This window comes from Mycteria americana, chromosome 19, assembly GCF_035582795.1.
Source record: "Mycteria americana isolate JAX WOST 10 ecotype Jacksonville Zoo and Gardens chromosome 19, USCA_MyAme_1.0, whole genome shotgun sequence".
Taxonomy (NCBI): Eukaryota; Metazoa; Chordata; class Aves; order Ciconiiformes; family Ciconiidae; genus Mycteria; species Mycteria americana.
This window is the reverse complement of record NC_134383.1, coordinates 2,378,747-2,401,828: the sequence shown is the minus strand read 5'-3', so window position 1 is coordinate 2,401,828 and position 23,082 is coordinate 2,378,747. Positions and strand designations below refer to the sequence as shown.

Here is a 23,082-nt window from a genome sequence, read left to right as displayed (position 1 = left end):
AAGGGAGCCTGCTGTGAGACGTGTAAGCAGGCTGTGAAAGGGAGAGGATTGTTTAGAGCAGCGACATTACTGAGGCTTTGATTTGAACATACAAGTGGGAAACCACCCACTGGGATTCTGTATCGCCACCGAACTCTGCAATTTGTGCCATCATTGCACAACTTGAGCTGTCTTTTTTTTTTTTTTTTGTCTAAGAGAGTGAGATCTGTTATCACAAAATAGGAAACAATAAAGATCATGACTTAATTCACCAGAATCTCTGCTTTTTGATGGTGGTGGTGGTGTTTTCTTCCCCTTTAGAATCAAAGGATTGCTTCTGGGGTATCCAGAGATCAGAAGGGTTCTCAAACCTGCCTTATTGTGCCACCAGAACACATCCATGGATACAAATTTAGGAACAGTCCAAGAGGTTTCTTTTTCACTGCACATGTTACTAAGTTGGTGTAAGGCATTGTGTCAACAAGTACATCTGTGAGATGGAAGACAGAAAATTCAGAGGCAGAGTAATTAATGCAAACTAAATAACCAAATATTAAGTCTAGCATTGTGAATGTTATATAAAACCCCCTATGGTATTAGCATTTCAGGGTGTGATAAAGTACTTTCCTGCTGGAAAAAAAGCCTATATGCATAAATTTATGATGTTCTTTTGACCTGCTAGAAGATTGCAACAACTATATAATCTTGTTTAAACTGGGGCTCTCTGCTAAATTTAAATTCTCTTGCACTCTACCTCTTTCATTACGGTTTGAAACTAAACTGCATAGGAACATAGAGAGCTGTGTTTCTTGTCTTGATTACCTGAGTGACATGAAAAGCCTGCAAATTTCCTTGCCTCATTTTCTGTATCTGTTTGAAAATTATGGATTTTCCCTGACTTTTACTAAGGTCTTCTTGAAAAAGCTTGCTGATATAGAATTGTCTCAATTTAGCTAAAAGGTGAGAATGTTGAATCATGAAAAAGAAACCCCTCTATTATTTGTTCAGGCATTTGAGTGAAACAGTGATAATAAAAGAAAAAAGTGTGAATAAAATTTATTCCATCTGTTTCCTATGACACTGGCAAAATTTTCCTAGCTCACCAGTTGTTCATAGTGCCTTTCTAGGGTAAGTGTTCCAAGGACTTGATCGTGTAAATTAATAGTTAACAATGAAATTATATGTTCTTCATGTCAGCAAAAAAACACCCCCAAAGTGTAGAATCTACTTCTACAGGTGTCTTTGGGAAATCAACAGATATTTCATAGGAAAGAGTATGCACAGTTCACAGTTGCATTTCTCCCTTACCTCCCTTTGACAAGCCTTTCTTCACTCCTTTTCTCCATTTCTCTTTCCTTGTGTTTTCTGTCACTTCTTTTATGTTCTTTTTTGCCTGTTAGCAAGGAAGTGGGTGGCTGAGCCCCTGACGATGGGAAATCAACAAGCTAGATGGAACAAGGAGTCAAGTACAGGGACTTCCCAGCAGACGCAAGGCAAGTGCAACAACTTCAGTTCAGAAATCAGGGTGGGACACTCAGGTGAGCTGAGGGGTTCAACCTTGGTGAAGGCGGAGGGTGAAGTCTGGATGGCAGAAATCAATAGCTACAGCAACTTCTGTTTGGGGTGGGGGGATGGGGCAAGCTGGTTTGCTTGCTGTGTTGTTCCCGTCTACGATTTACAGGGACCATAATGTGGCCCATATCTTGTGCCAGAGGATTTCCAAATCAGCTGTATGGTTATTCTGAATTTGCATGAATCCTCAGGGAAAACAGAATTCTTTCTTTACTCTCCCTGTTGGAAGAATACCAGCTGTGAGCATTCTGTTTACTAAAGTCTGCCCTTAAGTCTGGTCCTGGATGTCCTTCAGAGTCGAGCAATTAGACTGTGCAGTTGCATGTGGAGACAAATGGTGGTGCTCCCCGTGCCTTGGGTTTGAACACATAGGTTAAAATCAAAGTGGATTTGCTATCTCCAACGTGATTTCAATTTCAGGGCTAGCAAATGTCTTCTGTGTTTCCTCCATCCACTGTTAAGATTTTCTGTCCCACCCATTGCTGTTGAAGTCCAATTTAATGTCTGATTCATTGCTACCCCACCCAAAGCAGGTGGGGTAGATTCTTGGGTACAGGAACTTTCTCAAGGTCCTTGTCCTTGGTTCCACTGTTTCTGGATATAAATAATCAATGCTAGGACGTCAGTTTGTGACAGGCAGAGAAATCATGGCACACTGCTCTTTGAATGGAAACAGTACATGAACAAACAATGCCAGGCTATGATAATTCTGTAGTAATTGCTTACAATCTTTAGAAAAGATTTGAGGAAAACCTTCAATGCTATATTTGGCACTGCCTCTGCTCTGATATGGCAAAGGAAGTTTAGATCTTAAGCCCATTTTTAAAGGTTTGAGGTAAAATGGAAATTACAGTCCAGAAATGAGATTTTTGAGTGTCACGTTGTAATCTTGAGCTGATTTTCAGGTGTTATGTTAAAGCAAATACAGTAAGCCCCAGTGGGACTGTAGTGCCTTTGATGTATTGCTTATTCAAGTTCTTCCATCTTGGAGTGTAGCCAGAACAATAGTAAACATACAGAACAGTATTTAGTTTTACTTACAGGTTGCTCAACATTAAAAACCAGTCTGTCATCTTTTTTTTTTTTTTTCAGAGATTAGTGTCTTTTTGGGTAGCTAGATGTTACAAGTAGTTAAGCTTTATCACTGAGCTCTCATCTGAAGGTGGTGCACCTTTATTACAATTGCTCAAGACCGGTGCATTCAAGTAGGAAGTGTTTCTGTTCACAGAATCACAGAATCGTATAGGTTGGAAAAGACCTTTAAGATCATAGAGTCCAACCGTAAACCTATCACTACCAAGACCACCACTATACCATGTCCCTAAGCACCTCATCCAATCGTCTTTTAAATACTTCCAGGGATGGCGACTCAACCACTTCCCTGGGCAGCCTCTTCCAATGCTTGATAACCCTTTCAGTGAAGTAAAATTTCCTAATATCCAGTCTAAACCTCCCCTGGCGCAACTTGAGGCCATTTCCTCTCGTCCTATCACTTGTTAACTGGGAGAAGAGACTGACCCCCACCTCTCTACAACCTCCTTTCAGGTAGTTGTAGAGAGCAATAAGGTCTCCCCTCAGCCTCCTTTTCTCCAGGCTAAACAACCCCAGTTCCTCCTCAGCCGCTCCTCATCAGACTTGTGCTCTAGACCCTTCACCAGCTTCGTTGCCCTTCTCTGGACATGCTCCAGCACCTCACTGTCTCTCTTGTAGTGAGGGGCCCAAAACTGCACACAGTATTTGAGGTGCGGCCTCACCAGTGCCGAGTACAGGGACAACCTGCTTCCATCTGCTTCAATCAGGTTCCATCTGCTCAGTACATTTCAGAGTAGATGCAGATAAATGTAACAGTTTTTAGTATTAAACTATGATTAAATTTGGAGGGTAGATTTTATTCAGATTTACTTTTTTTTTAATAGGAAGAAGTGTAGTATGTGCAGCCACGGTGTTTTGATTTTTTTTTCTTTTTTTTAAACACAGCTACTGATCAAATCTCAGTAGTTGCCCAGATAATGATGCCTTAAAAAAAGAAAAAAAGGGGCAGGTTGCATAATGTCCCTGCAAAAAACCTCTCTGATCACACCCACCCAACCACCCTTGCATTGCTCAAATGCTGCATTGCTTTGTAGATCATGGTCACTAAGGAACATCTTGTTTCCAGATCAGACTAGTGATCTGCAATATGGAGTCAGTTTACATAATGCAAGTAAAAGACACATTTTTTTGTGTTGTGCCAAGTTTAGAGGAGGTCATTGCTTATTTTTGTCTTCTGTTTCTTGTCCTGAATCTCTTCAGAACAAACTCACCAGAGCAAACCTGTTTGTTTTTTTTTTTTTTCTTGCATCCCTCCCCTCCTCTTGGCTTTTCAAAATTGTCCTAGAACGACTTGTCACATTTCTGAAAACTTCTGTTTCAACTTATCTGGGTGTCATGATTTGGTTACATTTTGCCTGCATTACTGTCAGGATCTTCAGCTCATCTGAGTGGTTCCCAGAAGGAAAGATAGTACATAATTATCTTGCTATGCTTGTTTCTTTCTCTCTGGTCTGATAGGACAGGGTATTAACTTACACATTCTTGTTGTATATAGCCTGTTCAAAGACACTTTCTAGACTATGTCTTGAAATTAATTCTAACTAGATGAATTCTAACTAGATCAGATTTCAGGAAGGATTACTAAGATGATCATGTGAATGGCAAGGTTATCACAGGAGAAGGAAAACAAAAATAACTTGGCTTGCTTAGGAAGTGATATGATTGCTCACTCTAAATACAACGTGTGGTAAACACAAGAGAGGGAGAACTACCAAAGCCACGTAACAGTGCTGACAGAAGAATAAGGGGCACAAACTGTCCTATGAAAGTCCTTCTGTAAATTCAAAGGATTTTTCTAATCGTCTGGGTAATGAGCAGTCTTCCAAAGAAGGGACAAGTGCCGGGAAACATAGTAACTTTTAAGACAGAGTTCATAGATATGACTTTCTGGGACAGCAGCTGGGAGGAGATGACCCACGAGGTCTTTTCCAGTCCTGTTCAGGCTCTTTTGTGAAGTTTAGCTTTCTAAATTCCTGTATGTAATTATGCTGTTCTCCAGGAAGTTTCTATGTAGTGCCATCCTTGGTCATGCCGTCTTTGTTTCTGCTTGGATGCAAAAATGCCTCCTTAGGGACACATTGCTCTCATTTTTTCTGCATATTTTACATCTTTAAAAACTTTAGCTTGGCCTACAAAAGCTGCATTTCTGCAAATACTGATGGCAGTCACTAAACCTGCCAGGTGCTGGTTGATATGAAAAGCCTCTACTTCCTTATGTCTAAGGAAATACTCTGAAGCACTAGTGTTGGGATCAGATTGAGTGCTTCATATAGGATTTAATCAGAACTTAATTGAATTTTAAGAGGGAGAGGATGTTGGTGGTTTGAGGTTAATTGCTTTAGCCCTACAGCCTGAATTCTTTATCTAGCTGACTTACCATATTAGAGATCTAAAGAAGGATTTGAGGATTGGCAAGCCAGAGAACTACGTTGAAGGGATCTTGCAATTTACCTTCCTGCATGCCTAACACCCATTCTGTCTGTGGCTGTTCTAAAGAAGCAAGCTTAGAAAAATGCTGTCTGCCAACTCAGCTCTTTTGCAGATATTCTCCTGCCTGAAATAGCAAATTTCTTCTGTAGATGTGAACACATGGTTTCAGAGGCTCACAGGTAAATTGTGCAGCAGCTTCACTTAATCACCTGGATTAAAATCGCAGGCTAGAAGAAGCAGTGGTGAAAGTGACTAGTATAACCAGAACAAATTGCTACATCAAAAAATCAGAATGAAGTTCAGTGTCAGTCGGGACTCTGTTTAGTGTGTGGTCTTGTCTGTACTAGACCTGGTTCAGGAGTAGATTCCTGTATGCCATGCTGTCCTTTTTTATCAGTGTTTCACTTACACCTAAATCTTCATCAGTTCTAGTTTGGTTCAGGGCTCAATGGTCTTACGGTGAGGATGGAGCAGTGTAGTAAAGCAACTCCACTGACCTAGGGGCATGAAGCCTGTGATAGATGAGGAGGTGATAGCATTGGGAGGGAAGGCAACAGTCTGTGTACTTTCTAGGTAAATCCACCTCTGCAGCTAAATGGATTGGTAAAACAATCCTTGTGTTGATGAGGCTTTGCAAGCCAGGCTACTGGAGCCAATAACTAACTGTGTGCTGTTAGCACACAGCATTCCAATCAGTTCATGCTTTCTTGATGCTTTTGTCCTATAACTGTGCCTAATAAGGGTGATCTTGCATTCAAACAAGAGGCTCCATTAGAAATTATTCTTTTCTGTTATTGCTTATTTACTTACCAGGTAAATCCGTTCAATCTGTTTTGTCCTGTCCTGTAAATGCATTTCAGCTCAGTTTCATTTGTGTTCTTCCCGATTTCCATTTTTTGGGGGGGAGTGTGGTTATTTTTGTTTTGTTTTTGTTTTTGTTTTTTGTTTTGGTTTTGGTTTTTTTGTGCCAGTGGAAAAGCCAGTGATTGCCTTTTTGAGCTTCTGAAATCAGATAGTACTGGTGAGTTTGAGAACTGACCTGCATACCTTTCAATAGCCTATGAGCTTCTGGTCTACTGCATTTCAAGTAATGCCAACTTAGCAGAGTCCTCCATGTGCAGTGTGAAGAAAACATGACAACCTATATTCGACAACCTATATGACAAGACTTTGGGTTCTTTAACATCATGTTCGTAACATTTGTTGTGCAACAAGCTGTCCTGGTTTCAGCTGGGATAGAGTTAATTTTCCTCCTAGTAGCTGGTATAGTGCTGTGTTTTGGATTTTAGTATGAGAATAATTTTGATAACACACTGATGTTTTAGTCGTTGCTAAGTCATGTTTACACTAGTCAAGGCCTTTTCAGCTTCCCATGCTCTGCCAGGTGCATGAGAAGCTGAGAGGGGCACAGCCAAGAGAGTTGATCCAAACTGGCCAAAGGGCTATTCCATACCATATGACGTCATGCCCAGTATATAGAAACTGGGGGGAGTTGGCTGGGGGGCAGCGATTGCTGCTTGGGGACTGGCTGGGCATCAGTCAGCGGGTGGTGAGCGGTTGCATCACTTGTTTTTTTTGTTTTCCCCTGGGTTTTGTTCTTCTCTCGTGCTCTTGTTGTTTTCCTTCTCATTACAATTTATTATTATTACTTTTTTTGTTCCAGTTATTAAACTGTTCTTATCTCAACCCACGAGTTTTCTTACTTTTGCTCTTCCAATTTGCTCCACCATCCCACCGGGTGGGGAGGGTGAGTGAGTGGCTGTGTGGTACTTAATTGCCAACTGGGGCTAAACCACAACACAAGCTATGGCTTGCCTGGGTTTAGAGTAGTTCACTGGGACTCCTCTGGGTTGTTCTGTGGGATGGCCTTCCTAGTGAGCTGCTTTTTTTTTAATTTTTCCAGAAGAGCCTTTGTACTATGGGCAGAAAAACTGTTTTGGTTTGGTTTTTTTTTTTTTTAATTCAGTAGAGGATGTTGTATGGATTTGTTAAAAATAGCACATTGTTTTGAATGAACCTAATGCCACCATACTCCCCCTCCCCTAAACTCCCAAGCTGGGAGATCCTGAATTTTCGCTGACTATTCAAGTTAAAAGGAACACTGGTAGCATAAAATTTCTTCAGTGTGAAACAGTCAGCATTAAGAAAGCCATGGATCAGCTTCAGCTGCAAAAAATGCTGCTTCATACTGTAAGCAACCTTGTAGCACAATTTTTCAACACTGTTTCAGAAACCCTTGGTTAAACCCATCTCAGATTAAGTAGCCAGAGGTGTCTGAGGCAGCACTGACGCTGATTTGACCTGGATACTGCTTCTTGTTAAATTGTATGTTGCTATATTGGTGGCTTCATCCATAAGCAGCAGTGAGCATAAGCACAGTGAGGGTTGTGATGGCATAGCACAGGGTAGAGGCCATACACAGTGATCCTTGCATCCAATCTGATAGCACAGGGTTGAAACGAACCATATCTTTAATTGCAATGCTGCAAACCTCAAAGCAATGGACAGAGCTTGTCCCTGTCCTCTGTGTTCAGCTTGCTCTATGCTGTATTGATTTTTCTATCCTGTGTGTGCTTTACTGCAAAAGCTTTTGCAGTCAAGGACTTTACAAAAAACTTTTTTTACTTTGCAAACAAAAAGGGAGAAAATCTGAGTCTTCAGAAGAAAAAGCCAGCAGCATATCCTGCTTATTATCATGATCTCTTTCTGATGTGTTCTGTGTTGTTTTTCTGCACTCTGCTTTATGTTTGGAAACACCTTGAGTGATGGCTGATTAGATTACAGTATGTACAGTCTCTTCTGTCTCTTTAACTCACCCATGATTGTGATACCAAGGTGGAGTTAGAGGGTGTTTTAGAATGCAGTTTTTCTACCTGAGGCATGGCCAGCTCTGCCTTGCTTTTGGCAACATTGTCGTATAAAGGCAACATGCACTGCTTTACAAGGTGCTTAATTACATTCTTCTGCTTGTGGCTTCCGTCTGCAACAGTCAGACTAGCTCCTTTCTGTTACTTTCTTCAGCAGACTGCTTGTTAGAAGTCACTGGGAGATTATTTTTAGGGCTCCCCCTCAACTTTAACTCTGTGTATCATCCCAACTTGGAACAGATTTCTTTTTGCAACCTTATAATAAATATCCATACGTTACTTGATCTCAGTTACTTACTGAAATAAATTCCAACTATAAGCTTCTTTAATTAAAAGAAAAGTTCTCTTCTTTCCTATCATCATGTATTTTATTACCTCCTTGGGACTGCAGAACAGGTGTCTCTAACGGATTAACTACAGTAGAGTTAAATCCACTGGATTTTCAGCTCCCTGTGGATGTGTGGGGTATTATGGGAACACAGCTTTAGTTTGAATATCCACTACAGCTTGGCTGCTTGCAGTATGCTGAGTGCTATTCTCCTAGATGTCCAAACTCAAGCTCTAGCAATTGTCTGTTTATTCAAGTGACAATCTTAGTTACCTGCTTTTTGTTCTCACTGCTTTCTTTGCAGGTTTAAAGAATTTCCTGCCCAGCCCATCAAAAGAGCAAATCGCCTTCCACAGCCCCAAGGGTTTACAATGCATCTCCCCCTTAATGCAGACAGTAGCAGAGACACCTCAGCCCATCCCAGCGAAGATCAAAGGACATATTCCCAAATGGATTAATGGCAATCTTCTGAGGAATGGTCCTGGGAAGTTTGAGTTTGGCGAGGAGAAGTAAGTTGAGGTTTGGTGAGTTTGTCAAATGATTCTGGCCTGAGCTCTGCCTAAGCCTAAAGGGGACTGGCCCAAATGTCTCACCACTGTTTGGAGCACCTTGTAGTTTCTTTTTAAGTAAGGCAAGGAAGAAACGCTTATGTTATCGTTCTTTTAAGAACAGTTGCTCCCTCATCTGGAAACTCCCAGTGGGCTCTCTGAAAATAGGAGCATGGTTAACTTATTAAGGTTGGAGAAGCTGAGTCACAGAGAGGATGTGACCTACTCAGAACAATATAATGAGGGAACAGAGCCAGGGATTAAAACATCCACACTCCTAGTCTTTTGTCATTAACAGAAGTCCATTCCACGAACACTCTGAAATCTGGGGCAGGATTTGTAAAGTTGATTGCACTAAATTGTGTGAGTTGCTTTAGAAGCAAATCCATCTAGTTTTAAAAATAATACATTAAAACATTTCAAGAAGGCAACTACTGCCTTTGGCTTGGAATCTGCCATTCTAGCTAATTGACAAACCTAGCTCTTCCTCCAACAAAGCTGATGGCAGCAACTGGCCAAAGGTGATAATCTTATCATATTTCCAGAGACAGACCATAAGGCTTTCTCAGTGTCTCAGAGATTTCTCATTTCGGAGAGAATAGCATCCTGCAAACAGCTGAGAGCTAAAGGCTCCTTCTTGTGCGGTTGGGCTTTCAGTAATAATTTCTGTTCTTGTTGTACAGTAAAGCACAATTTCTATTCCCTATGCAGAAGCCTGCAGAGTGATCGGTTCACCAATATAAATTATTTCCCCCAAAAGCTTATATATAGCATTTTCAGAAGTGCCTGAGGTCCACTTTCAAAAGTAATATGGGGAGCCTAAATCTCACTGAAAGTCAGCGTCTAACTTCACGTCCCACAGCTGCAAATACACTTGATTTGTTTTACTCAATTCAAGTGTTTTCCCAGACTCATCACAAGTGTTCATGTTTGTATGTTTAAGTGTTCATGGGATCTGGGTGTTAGTTTTTTACAAACAGTAATAAACCTAAAGGCAAGAGGGAACAGTATAGGAGAACATCATATAGTGCCCAACTCTTGTTTTCTTATTTATCTCTTCTTGAAGATTTAACCATTGGTTTGATGGCATGGCCCTGTTGCATCAATTCCAGTTGAAGAATGGCACAGTGACATACCAAAGCAAGTTTCTGCAGAGCAGTTCCTACCTGACTAACAGCCAGCACAACCGCATCGTGGTCTCAGAATTTGGGACGCTGGCAATGCCAGACCCATGCAAGAGTGTCTTTGGGCGCTTCATGTCACGCTTTGAGATGCCACGTAAGAGGGTTTCTAAGAAATAAGAAATGTTCTGAGATTTTCTTTTGGAGCTTGTGGTTAGATTTAAAGGGAGATGTGAGGAAGTCTGGTAGGCCTATTCTTAGCCCATGTTTTTCTTAGAAGATGAGGCTTGGAACAACAACAGCAGCAACAAAAATGCAAGTTGGTGTCAGACTTAGCTGGGAGAGGCACATTTAGTGTAATGTTTTAGTGCCACTTCAGCTCACTCAGTTCCAGAGTTTGTTTCAAATTTCCAACAGAAATCTTTCCCCAAAGAAAACCCTGTGCAGTCCTGATAATGAGCATTACAATCTGCCATTCTACCTGAGACACAGCTTTGCCCTTAAAACACCTTGCCTTGCTAAGCTTGTAGGGTAAGTGGGCTAATCCTTCCCTTCCTGTTCTAAGGTGCAGGAGATGATATGAGTAGGGTGAGAGATGGTATTGCACAGGAATGGAAGTACCATTACTTATAGGATTCTGTGTATGTCAGGAAAGAAATAGGCTTAAATGCAAGCAAAGTACTTTCCACTAAAACCAGACCTAAAGTTTGCAACTTGTTGCTCATATGTGTGACCATCTTCTGCTTCTTATCTTCTCTGAGGAGATGGATCCTGTCCTGCCATGTCATCTGTTCTCTTCAAAGGTGCTCATAACTTCACCCATTGGTCTGCCTAGATCCCCAACTCCCCACCCCACCCCAGCTCTCTCAATAAATTTCAGAACTATCTACATCCCCCATCTTTTTTTCCAAGCTCCAGCAGGTTGTTCCTGCACACCCTTGCCTATTTAACTCTTTACACATATGTAGGGTATTCCTCACTACAAGGCCTGTCCTTCAGGCTTTTCCTGTACCAACTTCAGGCTCTGTATTCACCACACACACAATGTTCAATTGGGGGAATCGCTTTTTCCTCAGCCCTTCTCAGTCACCTGGCTAGTGAGTCTCAGCTCCTCTAGGAGTAGCAAGAACAGCTCTGGCTGTTGTGCATGTGTAGCTCTCAAAAGGCATTTCCCTGACTCAGTTTTAAAGAGAATAAGGAAGATGAAGCATTCCCTGTCCAAGCCCTGTCACACAAATAGCATCCCTGCCCTCTCCTCAGCCCAAGTTGTAGCTTCAAGTCTTGCCTCTCTTGTTTCCAATGCTGTAAATCAAACATGGCACTCTTCATATGGCTGTCAGAGGAGAGGACTTTGGCTACGGAGGAAAGGGAGAGGGATATGAAGAAATAAGAGGTCAGAAACAAAGGGCATATGGAAGTACGAAGATTATCTTGGCTTCACTGCAGTGATTTCCACAAGAACCAGTCCTTGTCGTTTTATCCTGAACTCACATGTGCAGACAGTTCCCTGAGTGCCTTTGTAGATTAGTGAGGTATTTCTAATCAATCACAGAGGGATTAGTGTCATTGCAAATCAGTTTATTTGTTTAAACATGTCTAACTTGCTATAATGTGACATGAGCTTAAACAACTCTGGGATTTTGTTTCAGAACCGAGTGACAATGCCAGTGTGAACTACGTTGTGTATAAAGGAGACTATTACGTCAGCAATGAGAACATCTTCATGTACAAAGTGGACCCAGAAACGCTTGAAACGAAGGAAAAGGTGTGGGCAGGTGGGATAAGGAGATTAGCTTATGGTACAGGAGAATCACTCCTTGCTGTTTCTAAGAGCAGCAAGGGGGAACCCAGATTGCAAAAGAAATGATCAGTGCAGCTCTGGGCCATAGCCATAAGCATCTCTTCATGGTGTGCTTGAGTCCCTGAAAAATCTACTTAGCAATAAGGCAGCTCTCATGAGTGAAGATTCAGTCACTGCCCACTGTAGCAAGCAAGGGGAGAGACAGATGTAGACTCATTTCCGTTCGGGTACAGCTGGCATTCTTCCATCACTACTTGTCTGGACTTGTCTGTACCTACCAGTGTGTGAAGAATAAAAGTGCATGCAGGAAGAAGTTAACATCACTGATCTCAGATCCGTATTCTTGCCCTGTCTCTTCATTCTTCCTATGTGTTCCCTTTATCTCCTTCTTACACCCCCAGCTTTAATCACTCCAAAATGGCCCTTCAATGTCTTGACTAAAACCTCTGTTGCAAATGGGTGGTGAGGTCAATGTAAAGTCAAGTCAAGGTTCAGCTGCCACTTTATTTTCTCCCATGCTAGCAAATGAACAAAGAGTCAGAGTAGAAGTCCTCCCATATGTTCTGTGCATCATCTCACAAGAGTGTGGCTGTATTGGGGGAAGAGTATGACTTGTGAAATGACAGCATAAGTTATATGTCCTCCTGCCTGCACCCTTAGAGGGGATTTGGGTATTTGCTGGGCTGGACGACTGTGAGAAGGACTGAGGAAGGATTCTGCCATTCCTGAGTCAGTATTAACTACTGTGCCTGTATGCTACCACGGACTATTTAATACCACACAATACCAGGTTCAGCACACCCTCAGTTCTCGAGGGAGGCATTCCAGGAGTCCCTCCCTCCAAACAGGATCAGCTGTGAGTAATGAAGAAACTCTGTTTATGAAGTATAGCATGCTACTTGCATATTGAAATGGAGAGTTTGACGATATTCTGTTTCATCTGTTTTGTAAACCATAATGCAGTGATGAGAAGATGCATGGGTATTTTTAGTTTGAATGTTCAGCTCTGTTGAGCCATCTTGCATTAAAACAAAATTCCCCTTAAGCTGCTGATGCAGACTGGTATTTTTTGGCTAAGTGAAGAAATGGAAGGGATGATTTCACATTTAAACTCTCGGATTTGAGATGCCTTAAAAGGACATGGTTTTCTAAGCTTCCGGTGGTGTGGCAGTCTTTTCTACTGGGGCCTTCCAAAGGGTCTCAGGTTGGTTACTTGAAAGCCATTTCTTCAAACTTTTGGAAAAGAAGCATATCTTCCATGCTTTAATGTTTCAGTGCATGGATTGATCTTCCTCCAACTTTTTCCTTCAGACTTTCTTCCCAACACATCCCCTCCACTGTCTGAACTCAAACCACACCCTAACCCAGGAACTGGGAATACATGTTAACAGTACTCACAATTGTACCTTTGCCCTAACTGTTCCTTCTAGCTGTGGACAGTGAAGCCAAACTGTTTTCTCTGTGAGGAGAGTTAACACTGAGTGTCAATTAGCTATGGGTGCTTTCAAAAAACTTGGTGATTTTTTGGGGCAGTGACTGTCTCTTCACGCGTGTCTGTCTGTGGTTATTACATGGGGTCCTAGCTAAAATGCTCATATGGGCAACATTCCCACTGTGTCAGCACTTCCTGCCATTAGTAATGTTCATGTCTCCCAGAGAAACGGCTAGTGCTATTAGTCCCATTTTACTGGCAGGACTAGCACAGAGAGAAACATTGTTAATTTTGAAGGATTTCAGGAAGATTGCTGGCAAAATGAAGGCTTAAGTCCAGATCCCACATTAGGGACGTAATTATCAAGCTATTCTTCCTCAGACTTTCACAAAACCAACTTTTAGAAAGACTGTGGCTTGCTACAGAGCAACCGGAAACTTCTATACTAACTGAAAATCTTTGGCACTTGCAGGTAGACTGGAGCAAATTTGTTGCAGTGAACGGGGCCACTGCTCATCCCCATTATGAGTCTGATGGGACAACATACAACATGGGCAATTCCTATGGGAAACATGGTAAGACTGGGCATGACCAGGCCTGGCATGTGGGCAGGGTGTACAGGCTGCTTCTTGCTGCTGCTTCGAGGAGCAGTTGTGGAATAAACTTCATTGTCTAAAGAGACCTTGAAATTGCTGTTTCTCTTTGTGTCAAAATGATGGCAAACCAGATTAGTTCTTATTTCAGGGTGTCAGTCTGTCCCATATAAATGGCTTCTCTCAGCAACTAGTTTCAGATGCTTCTGACTTTGGCCTGTGAATATCCAACAGATTCCCCTCTTCCTCTCCCAAGCTTTGATGGAAAACAGGAGAATGATTTTTAAAGTCCCATCCAGTGCTGAAGTCTCATCTGAAGAATTTTGACAATTAGCCACACATTTTCCACTTACAGTAATTGGCTTTTGATAAGGACCATAAGGGTTTATAGAGGAGACAAGCTGGAATTTATTACAGTGACCTGACTATCTTACAGCAAACCTGAATTTTCTGGGATATTTTTCTTCTTCTCAAAACTATGAGCATTACATCTAATTGGGATCTAGTTACATCATCATGGCTGCTCAGAGTTAGCATTCACTGTTAGCTACATGAAAGCCTGCTTTTTCAGGTGCCTGAGGCCTGTGAAAACAGCCACTGCCCTTTATTATGATACCTCAGGCTGGTTCCAGTTCACTGAACAGTTGCCCAGTTTTGATAATTGTACATTCTTGCTGTTTTCATTTCCTTTTGGCTTTAGCAATATCTAGCTTTGCAGCACATGCTGTTTTCAGCTGGAGAGAGCAAACTATAGATTATTATTCAAATGTGCCATTCTTTCCTGCCCATATGCTCAGATTTATTAAATGAGCGTCAGTCATCACCAAGGCTCAAAGTTTTCATTTCCTTTGATACGCAAGCTATGAACTTGGTTTTCTTCCTGGTCCTGTTATTATAGGATACTCTAAGTTAACATAAGGAATGCATTGCAGACAGTAAAATTAGATGGTAGTCTACCAGACTGAGAACATCCTTCCACTTCCTTTCAAGCTTATTTTTTTGCTAGGTAATCCTCTGTTGATCGTTTTATTGACTTGATAACTGGCTTTTTGTTTTCTGCTCAGTTTAGCTATGACTGTGGTTCCTAGTATTCTAGGGAAACAGAAAGGAACAGAGCCTGACTTTGGTTTCATGAATGTGGATAGTCTCACATCTCACTGGTGTTGAACACCCTTTCTCCTTTCCAGGGTCTAGGTATAATATCATTCAGGTCCCTCCACAAAAGTCAAACAGTAGTGACACGTTAGAGGGAGCAAAAGTGCTGTGCTCCATTGCTCCAATGGATAAGATGAAACCCTCCTACTATCACAGCTTTGGTAAGAATGCTTTCTATCTCAAACTCTGTGGATTTCGCCTACTGTGAGGCAGAAAGGGCTGTTCACTGCCCTCTGCCCCCAAGATTTTTTATTGTCTCATTTGCCTAGTAGTCAGATATCTCCTTCTCTTTTCAGGAATGAGTGAAAACTACATCATTTTCATTGAGCAACCCATCAAGCTGAATCTGTTGCAGATTATCACTTCCAAACTCCGTGGGAAAGCCATTTCTGAAGGGATAAGCTGGGAGCCTCAGTACAATACTTGCTTCCATGTGGTGAATAAGCACACTGGGGAGGTAGGTAGATCTTTGGCCTTTCCAGCAGCTGTGCAGCTGTAGTTGGAATCTTAGATCCCAAAAGAAGAAAGAGTGCTGGGTAGCAGCCACAGATAGCTGTATGAATCAATCCAGAAGTTATTGCAATATAGGCTTTATAAGCATGGGTGTAGGTTTATTAGAAATGGGATTACTTCATGCATTTTCCTCTCTATTGATTAATTTCTTTGCCAGCCCTAAAAGAACAGGCAGAAATAAGCAGTTTGGTGTTCCTGGGACTGCAGCACAGGGACTGAAATGCAGCTCCCAAGTACTACAGAGCATAAAAAGGTCAGTCATAGCCTGGGAATGATGCTATAGGGATGGAGTCATGACAGCAAGGGGCCTATCCTGGGCTGCTTTACATTTTGACTTTTCTTCATCTGTTTTTGCCTACTTACTGGCTTAAAGCAGCCATTCTGTAGTAACACAAGGGCATGAGACAAATACCAAGGAATGAGTGGGGAATGAAACGAGGGAGAGAAGAGAAAACTCTTTGAGGTGTGGCTAGGATCCTTAGAGAGGAAATTTAGCCTCTCTTATGGTCACTGTAGGTGCTGCCAGGGCAGTGGTACAGTAAGCCCTTTGCTACCTTCCATCAAATCAATGCCTTTGAAGATCATGGCTGTGTGGTCCTTGATCTGTGCTGCCAGGATGATGGAAAAACTCTGGCTACTTACAAACTTCAGAATCTGCGGAGGAGTGGGGAAGGTCTAGATCAGGTAAGATCTCTGCATTTGTGTTGCATAGGATCTGATGGGGGCCCATGCTGTTTGAGTTACTTTTCTGAAGCAAAGTTCAGGTTAGTAGAATGGAGAACACTGTGGAGGACCACAGGGCACAGGATGTGAACTGGGGAAAGGAACCATGACTATATGGAAATACTAAAATTATGATCTATTGATATATTGGTATTTTTCTTTATTTTAAATATTTTAGCAGATAATCTCCATGGAGCATTTCCTTGAAACTTTTAAAACTGGTGTGTGACACAGATCTCCATCAGCCTGGCAGAATGTACTTCGGTTTTAAAATCTTGTTTTTAATGATACCCATTTTCCATCTCTCTGTGTAATAAGATTTTTCCCCCAAGAAAGTATGCAAAATAAGTTTTTGCATGACTTTTAAAGAGCAAAATAAAAAGAACCCCTGTTGTTTAAAGGCAGTGCTTCACAAAACCAGCCTTTATCATGTAAATCACAGAAACACAAACATCACCGAAATACCTACACTGTTCCTCACATTCACCTCACAACAGCATCTACTCATAAATCACTTACTATGCCCAACCCTGTCAAAAGCACCATTTAAAGCCATGTAAGAGGCATTATTTTGCATAGGGCATACATTGCAAAAGTGGGGGTGCTTTCAGTTTCTTATACTGCAGATGTGTTTATTGGAAACCCGCAATATTGTGGGTGAAGGGCAGGCGTTTCTACAACATGTTCAGACAAATCTGAACTTCCTCTGTCTATGTTCTGAGCTGCCTAGAAGCAAGTCAGTTCTGATCTGAAAAGTGTATAGTTGTGTCCCCTTAGGGTCATTTTGTTCTGCTTTCCTTTGTTGGTTTCTGCAAAGATGTGGTGAACATTCATTCAAGTACATCATAGTGTTAATACAACCATTTGCTTTGCAAACTGATTCCAGCTTTTGTTCAGCTTTCTCTGAGCACAAAAGATCTATAATTTGATCTGTCTGAAGGTGTCCTTATGTCAACATTAGGCATGTGTTTCCAACACCCACATTCTTTAACTGACAAGTAGCATAGCCATTAAACTGTATAAGCACACATGAGCGCAAGTCATTTCTGAACAGAATCTTAAATTTATGCTGCACTGAAAGACTAAGGCATGCCTGAGCATGATTTGTCTGTTTTCCCCAAATCATGCTTAGGGCTTTTGGTTGCTGACTAAACCATGTTTTGTCTGGCAGAGTTCCTGAACCAATCAGTTTACTGTGGCTACATAAAACATAAAAGCTTTGAAAATAGGGTTTCAAGATTAACACATATGATTAAAGTGTTTCATGTTGAACTGGTGAGTTACAGATTGAAGTAACTGAAAAACACCAAAGCAGGGTCCTTGCCACCAATTTTACGTAGAAGGCTTAATATTTGGAAGTATTATGGGTTCTAAACTTGGCTTGAACAGAACTTTAGTGGCAATGGTGGAATTATTCCTCTCATGCAACCCGCTGCATGTCTTCCATACTGGGGGCTGCTAGTTTGCTCTCCCCTTTGCTCCCCAAGTAAATCCACCACTACCCTCTACTTCCCAAACATGAAGTCCATCTGTATCTGAGAGCGGAAGAGGAAAATCATGCAGCCTAACTTCAGGCATTGAACTGAGGTACAGTAGTCTCCTTCTGCTCACCTTATGATCCAGGGGAGAGGGAGGCTCCTCCAGAGACTGATGTAGAGCATTTAGTCAGATATTTCCAGTCATCGTCTGGACAAGCCTCTCCTTCCATTAGTTTCACAGAGAGCCAACACTTATGCTCCGAGATTAACAACAAGTGGTATGGTCAGTGTCCGTACCATGCTGTCATCCCACAAAGATCTGAGTCTACAATCAAGCAGTTTTTCTTCTGAAGTTTTGTAACCACATGCAGCTTATATATTTACAAAGTTCTTCTTCCATGCACGGTTCATATTATTTAAAATAATGTGGAAGTTTCTCAGTGCTTTGTTCAGCCTCAGGCTTTCAAAGTGGGACTGCCACTAATCACCAACAGGGCTGTAGAGGGTGGGTTTCCAGCAGGGGTATCAGCTCTGCTTGCTCAGTGCTACGGACATCCCATTTTCTGTAATTCCCCTATTAGCTCATGATCTTGGTTGGGCAAGAAGGGCCTGTCACACAGTTAGTGGGGCATATGTGGACAGGCTGTAAAAAGGATCAATGTAAGTCTGTTCTAACTGAATAAAATATAGTGCAGCATATGTCCCAGTGCTGGATTTGGAGGATAACTGAGTGATTTGCATACCCAACTCAGCGTTAATTACTGTGAAAGCAATGCTGACCCATTTAATTGGTTGTCTTTCTGTTTTCTACTGTAAAGTACTGGAACAAGCAGAGCCCTTACCAGAACTTGGTAAACCACATAATAGAAAGAAGAAGAATATTTCAGGGGTGGAAGGAATGTCTAAAACTTCAGAATTGTTCCCAAAAAGGAACACTGAGTCTGAAATGCCATTCTCCTCTCTCCATTACCATAACTTTCTGCCTCTGTAATAGATTTATGACTCAATATCCCGAGCTTTCCCTCATCGCTTTGTTCTCCCACTGAATGTGAATTCAGACACACCTGTGGGGAAGAATCTGAACCCACTGCCTTATACATTGGCGAGGGCTGTGAAAGATGCAGATGGCAAGGTATGTATTAAAGACTTCCATAACTGCATTTATGGCTGTGGTGAGATTGCCTGCAGCAGTTATCATCCTGTGCTATTATCTTCTCAGATCTTGTCCACCAAGCAAGCAAGCAAGGTTTGGTCATTACTAAGATGGGACTTAGTGTTTTAGTACAAAGACTACCACATTGCCTTAAATGAGACAGCAAGACAGATTGTGATTTACCAAAAATGCCCAAGGGGATTATTAGCCTTTAGGATAATTGGCCAAACTTCAGCTTCTTCATTGACAAAATCCTCCATGCTTTCACCTGGGTACAGAACTGCTCTTTGCTTCCAGCTCTGAACAGGCCTATGCAGTGGCATTCGGTGGTACAGAACATGTGTTGTCCACCGTGAGTGGAGTCATTCTGTGTGTGCTTTGTACATCAGATTGCTGAGTGCTGGACCTGGGATTTTCTGAGCTATGAGTGCAGGAATACATGGACTTGCTCCTGGTTTTCACATTAGATTGATCCTTGAGGTTTCCAAGGTCTGTGATGATGAGTCAGTTCTTTGGGTGAAACAGATAAGGGAGACAGAATTGGCGCTTCCACCTGCTTCAGTGCAATGTCAGGCTCATCTTTAAACATTTCTTCTCCGCAATGGTTGTGCAGTGGGTTGGTGGGACCAGTCAGGTCTTCTGCCCAGTCAAAGATAAACTGACACTTGTGTAATGCATACTTCTTCTAGATCTGGTGCACACATGAAAATCTCCACCCTGAGGGCTTTGAAAAGGTTGGGGGCTTGGAGTTCCCCCAGATCAACTACTCTCGGTACAATGGTAGGAGGTACCGTTACTTCTATGGATGTGGTTTTCGGCACTTGGTTGGAGATTCCTTGATCAAGGTTGATGTAGAGACCAAGAATTTCAAGGTAAGGTGAAGTGAGATTATCTTTTTTTCGGCAATGGGAGTCATTCCACTGAACTGGCCTTGAAGATATGTCATTTACTAGGCACTTTACTCTTTAGGGGTCTTTGTTCAAATGGGTCTGAGATGAGATTCCTAATTTCATCTCTCACCTAGCACCTTATGACTGTGGCACACTTACCAAACAGGAGAGGATATCACTCCAGGTTCCTAGATAGATGACGGCACAAAAAGGGTTGAATAAAGTATGCATGTGTCTTCCAGGCCAAAGAAGAGTTATCTTTTACCAGACAGTACAGAAAATACCCAAGTAGCATAGGCAGTTGGAGATAAACTGCCAAAGTATTTATCACTTGGGCAAGAAACAAGGTTTAGGATATTTCCAACTGCAAACACAAGCTGGGATTTTTCCTGTGTCTCCCTTAAGCAGGGAATAATGATTTCCAAAGTGTTAAATGCTTATTAATCAGAGACTTTCCTGGAGGCTAGAGGGAGTTAGGAATCCTCAGAAAGAGACACCCATTTTAATTGTTCTGCTCCAGACACTAATTTTGCAGCAAGAACAGTGGTGTTTTCTGAGCTTGTAGCTTACACCTGTGCCAATGCAAACTGTTGGCTGAAATGAGTAATAGGAACCATTTCCACTGCCTGTTTGCATGATGCCCGGCACAACGGGCATGCTGTCACAACACCAGCACCATCATACTACTGGAATCAAAAGAATTAATTAAAAGGTTGAACTATAGGGTCCTTGGAGCACACAGTATGCCTGGGTACCTTTGTGGGGAGCACTCCAACTTGCAGCTCTGCTAACTGTAGTAGACAAGTATTAATGAAATGAAACATATACATATGTTACTGTGCTTGCTAGATTTGGCAGGAGGATGGATCCTACCCATCAGAGCCTGTGTTTGTGCCAGTGCCTAATGCCATGGCAGAAGACAGTGGAGTCATCTTGTCTGTTGTGGTCTCCCCCACTGAGGTAACTTATTGCTACTAGTTCATCAAAGTGACATAGTATTAGGTATACTTTCTAAACCACAAAACTGAATTTGAGGCTCTCTGGCAGATAGTTCCAGCACCATGCTCCCCAAGGTGTATGCCTCTGCAACTGCCAAGCACAGCCAGGGAAACTTCAAGTAGGAGTGTACCTTGGAATGTCAGTGTTTCTTGAGTGGCATCTGTGACTATCAGTGCTCCTAGCCAACTGTCTTACAGGTTTAGTCCGTATGGTCTGTTTGTACCTGACCGTATGGCCTGGCTATACATTTGGGCTCCCTTGTGTGTGACAGATGTAGTGGGTTGGACAGTGGAATGAAGTTCAGCCTGGGCATTCATTCTGCCTGTCTTTTCATCCTGCAGAACCAAAGTGCTTTCCTGCTTGTCTTGGATGCAGAGACCTTCAGAGAATTGGGGCGAGCAGAAGTCGCAGTGCAAATGCCTTATGGATTCCATGGCATCTTTACTTCCCATTGACTGAAGACCTTGTCATGTTGTGTAACTCAGGGCCAGGTCAGGCTCAGAAAGAAACCTCTGCTTTCTTTCACCTCCCACCTTTGCATTATGCCCTGGATGGAGGAACTGTTTTTTCTCTGTCATAACCTCTGAGTTGCTGCTGTATTCCTAACAATATACAGCAAAGGGTCTGAAGAAGGCAGAAGCCCCCACTCAAACAGCCCACTGCTTTGTCTTAATTTTCTGACTATCTTGATAGACCAGTTAGCAGCAGTTCACAAAGGCTGCCATGTGTAAAGCTTGCAAGGGAGAAAATGGAAACTAAGATGACCGTTACCTTCCCTTGGTGGCAATGCGCTCTGAAGGGAAGAGAGTATCGGTGCTTAGGGCAGTGGCTTTGGCTGAAATGTGTAAAGCAGAAGAGAGGAGTAAAACCAACTAGTAACATGTAGGCCCAATGAAGGGATGTAATTTCACCCCCATTGCATAAAGATTGCCTTCAGTGAACCCCACAAAGTAGATGCAAACACTCACAGAAGCTGTACTTGTAGTGCTTTTCTCTGTACACTAACGGTGCCCTCAAATAAAACCTTGTGAAGTTTCTTCCTTTCTTTCCCTGGCCTCACCAGACCCATGGCCAACTTTGTGCTATGCCACAAGAGGCAACAGCTGCAACCCTGACACACACCTTATTATGTCACATAGGTAACATAATACGCTACATGTCTTGTAGACATTCATGACACATCTCCACCATGCTCCTGCTTAAACAGCATAGCTGGATACAGCTCTGATGGCTATCATTTCCTGCCTTCCTCCTAATTCAATCAGTATGAAACATGTAGAACTCCATTATGGCCTTGATATCCCTTTGCCCTCAAGTTGAGCAGATCAAACTCAAACACCCTCTCATATGCTTGCTTCTTCATCCAGGCTCCTACAGTTCTTGAACTCTGAGGTGTAGGTGGATAGGTGTGTTGAGGGAAGCCCTCTATAGCAGTTCACGTGCAGGCTCTGCCTTTAAGGACACTGTGAAAAGTGAAGGCTTCCATGAGAATGGACTCCCCCCTGCCTTAAGGACTTTTTATATTGCTTCATTGTGAGAAGCCTGGAGAATGTTCTGAGTCACTTCCTTGAGCAAAAATGAGCCCTTTTGCCCTAGGGTTTGAAGGAAAGCCCTTGCTTTCTATTTGCAAACTTGCTTTGGTTTTTTTTTTTTGACTCTTGATGTTCCTGAGGCCAGCTCAGACAGAACAGAACCAAATCAGACCTGGCTCACTCTACCCAAACAACCCAGCTTTATCTCCTCTCTGACCTTTCTTCACCTTCCTTACAGGTCTTGGGAAAAGACAAGGGAGAGAAACAAGAATTGTACACCAGGGCTGCAGCACTGTGAGAAGGCAGAGGGAGAGGCTCATGCCAAAGCTGATCTCACAAAGCCACTAGATGGCAAATACCTCCCATTGCTGGTGCTCCAGCCCTGCCAACCGGCTGCCTCCTTTACTGCAGCCGGCCCCCTGTCTGTAACTTGCCATGTCAGCCAGTGGAATTGCCCTCCTGTAGCCTGTCACCCACAGGGGGAGGGAGCAACCCCCAACGAGGTCACATCCCCAGGACTGGAAGCTGAATGATGCTAAGGAAGTGCTTAATGACGGCGGGTAGAGTTCTGTCACCGTTGCTGCTCTTTTTTAAACTTTTTTTCTTGGTGAGGTGGGAAGGGGAAAGGCAGTGTCAGAGGTTCATGTGCAACCCTGTGTTAATTGCAACCAGCCAGAGTACCCAAGGCAGGGCTGTAGATCAATAGTGCAGGGGAAGAAAGATGCCCTGCAGTGGGAAGTCCGTGCTGTGTTTATAAAGCTGTACTCCAACAGCATGCAATCCTAGCCCCTGCCTGTGTTGTGTGTACACAGGCTGTACTCCACTACCTTAAGAGCTGTTTTTTCTCCTGTTCCTGTTATACAAAACTCAGAGATC

At 42.5% G+C, this 23,082-nt stretch overlaps 1 protein-coding gene across 1 annotated transcript in view; it reads left to right on the top strand.

The window, feature by feature from the left end:
• Window positions 1-21,136, top strand: part of BCO2 (beta-carotene oxygenase 2) — a 28,034-nt gene extending 6,898 nt beyond the window's left edge. Inside the window, exons 3-13 of the mRNA XM_075521145.1 lie at window positions 8,573-8,777; window positions 9,883-10,094; window positions 11,587-11,702; window positions 13,643-13,745; window positions 14,951-15,079; window positions 15,215-15,375; window positions 15,948-16,115; window positions 18,627-18,764; window positions 19,475-19,657; window positions 20,525-20,635; window positions 21,016-21,136. Coding sequence (XP_075377260.1) covers window positions 8,573-8,777; window positions 9,883-10,094; window positions 11,587-11,702; window positions 13,643-13,745; window positions 14,951-15,079; window positions 15,215-15,375; window positions 15,948-16,115; window positions 18,627-18,764; window positions 19,475-19,657; window positions 20,525-20,635; window positions 21,016-21,129 — 1,640 coding nt within the window. The 3' untranslated portion in view covers window positions 21,130-21,136. The remainder of the gene's footprint in view (window positions 1-8,572; window positions 8,778-9,882; window positions 10,095-11,586; window positions 11,703-13,642; window positions 13,746-14,950; window positions 15,080-15,214; window positions 15,376-15,947; window positions 16,116-18,626; window positions 18,765-19,474; window positions 19,658-20,524; window positions 20,636-21,015) is intronic.
• Window positions 21,137-23,082: the final 1,946 nt, after the last annotated feature.